Below are 2,287 nucleotides of genomic sequence, written 5' to 3' on the forward strand. Positions count from 1 at the left end.
GTGAGCCACCGGCGCCATAGCTTATAGCTGGTTTTAAAGCCTTCAAGCAGAATGTGTCCTCTCTTTCCACCTTGCCTTACCTCACCAAGCTTGCTAAACAACTAACCACGTGCAATATCAAGAGGAAAAGTGAAGCTGGGTGCCAGGGGCTCAAGCCTGTAATCCTAGGTCTTCAGGAGGCTGAGATCTGAGGATCAAACTTCAAGGCCAGCCTGGGCAGGAAAGTTGGCGAGACTCTTTTTATCTCCAGTGAACCACCAGAAAACCGGAAGTAGAGCTGTGACTCAGAAGAAGTAGAACTCTAGCCTTGAGCAGAAGAGCTCAGGCATTCCAAGGCCCTGTGTGGGTGGCTTTAAGTGGAGCAGAGTTGAAGGCCCTTCTTCCTGTTGGGAGGCTGGGAATCCCAAGGCTTGGAGTCCGAGGATCCACGCAGGTGGATGAAGTGTCTGAAGATGGTGTAAGAGGAATGGTGGCGGAGGGTGGTGAAGCAAACCTGATGTCCTTGTGGGTGGAGAATTGGGTGTTGAGGTGAAGTAGAGATGCTGGGTTGAACCAGCGCCATCTTGGCCATGTGGTGGATGGGAGGGTTTCACTGGTGCCACCCTGTCTTCAGGGTGGAGTCAGGGAAGTCCCACCTCCAGATGTTGGAAGGGCCTGAGTTCCTGGAGGCGGGGGCGGGACTTGCCTGGGGCCCTGCCTCCCCACCTGACCCTTATCTAGGCCTAGATGAGCTCAGTCACACTATGCCTGTGGCTCGGTGTTGCCATGTGTGTCCCCTGGCCCTCTTCGGGTCAAATTGGCGTCCCACTTCAACTCCCCACTGGAGTGGATCTGGTTTGTTGCTATTGTATTTCTGCTGCTTCTTTTCTCTCTGGCTCTCGTGGCTCAGTTTTTTTGTTTTTGTTTTTGGTCAGTCATGGGGCTTGAACTCTGGGCCTGGGCGCCGTCCCTCAGCTCAAGGCGAGCGCTCTACCATTGGAGCCACAACTCCACTTCTGGCTTTTTCTGCTTACGGGGTGCTGCGGAATCAAACCCAGGGCCTCATGCACGCGAGGCAAATAGTCTACCACTGAGCCACCTTCCCATCCCCATGGCTGTTTTCTAACCGTGTTAAGTATATTTGCAGGCTGCTGGTCTGGCCTTAGTGACTGTAGACCTATAGACCCCCGGCACTCCAATAAAGCCTCCAAAAAACGATCACTCAAAATGTGGCTTCTCTGTTTTCTCACTGTACAACAGTGGAGGTCAAGGCAGTGCTAAAAGGGTGGTACCAATATGTGGGGGGAACTTTTAAGATAGCAGCTCTGAATGTTCTAGAAGTGACTCTGGAGAAAGAGACAGACCATCTGTGTTCATTTCCCTCAGAGGCCAAGGAGTTGGTTAGGAAAGACTATTTTTCAAGAATAGTTTGGAAAATGTGTGTGGTCTGGAGATGGCCAGGCTCCAGATCTCACTAATAGATTTTAACTCACGATTTTACCAGAACTCTTGAGGCCTAGCCTCAATAATCAAGAAAACACAGAGCAGATGTTAGCATGATTCAGGTAGAACAACACCAGCCTGTGTTTGAAAATGGCAAACCCTGAGTTGGAGTCCTGGTCGCAGAAGAATAAGAACACATAGGAGTTTGGGCCCCAATGGCTTATACCCACAGTTCAAGCTACTGGAGGAAGTGGAGATCTGAGAGTGGAGATTCAAAGGCAGCTTTGGCAGGAATTTCTGCGAGATTCTCTCTTACTGACCAGCAAAATGCCCGACTGAAGGCATGGCTCAAGTGAGCAAAACAATGGAGAGTACCAGGGCGAGCTTCAAGCTTACAGGCGTCAGCTGCCCTTAAATAAGAGGAGATAATGTTTCAGGAAATAATCTCCCCCCCCCCCAGTCCTGGGGCTTGAACTCAGGGCCTGTGCGCTGTCCCTGAGCGTCTTTGCTCAAGGCTATCACTCTACCACTTGAACCACAATGCCACTTTAGGCCTTTTTCTGTATATGTGGTACTAAGGAATTGAACCCAGGGCTTCATGCATGCTGGGCAAGCACTTTTGCACTAGGCCACATTCCCAGCCCATATTGGTTTTTGTTCTTGGTTGTTAGGCTTGAACTCAGGGCCTAGGTGCTGTCCCTGAGCTTTTCTGCTCAAGGCTAGCACTGTACCACTGGAACCACCACTCTACTTCCCTTTTTTTCCCCTGGAGTGGTTCATTGGAGATAAGAGTCTCACAGACGGGCTGGGAAGGTGGCTCAGTGGTAGAGTGCTTGCCTTGCATGCATGAGGCCCTGGGTTCGAT

General features: G+C 50.9%; 1 protein-coding gene across 1 annotated transcript in view; it reads left to right on the plus strand.

Annotated features, from left to right (window-relative positions):
* The first annotated feature begins 765 nt into the window (after positions 1-765).
* The window catches only part of Pccb (propionyl CoA carboxylase, beta polypeptide), a 28,530-nt gene continuing 27,008 nt past the window's right edge, over positions 766-2,287 (plus strand). The window contains exon 1 of the mRNA XM_013034661.1: positions 766-834. Within this exon, the coding sequence (XP_012890115.1) occupies positions 766-834 (69 nt within the window). The remainder of the gene's footprint in view (positions 835-2,287) is intronic.

Source organism: Dipodomys ordii, unplaced genomic scaffold (genome assembly GCF_000151885.1).
Source record: "Dipodomys ordii isolate 6190 unplaced genomic scaffold, Dord_2.0 Scaffold193, whole genome shotgun sequence".
Classification (NCBI taxonomy): domain Eukaryota; kingdom Metazoa; phylum Chordata; class Mammalia; order Rodentia; family Heteromyidae; genus Dipodomys; species Dipodomys ordii.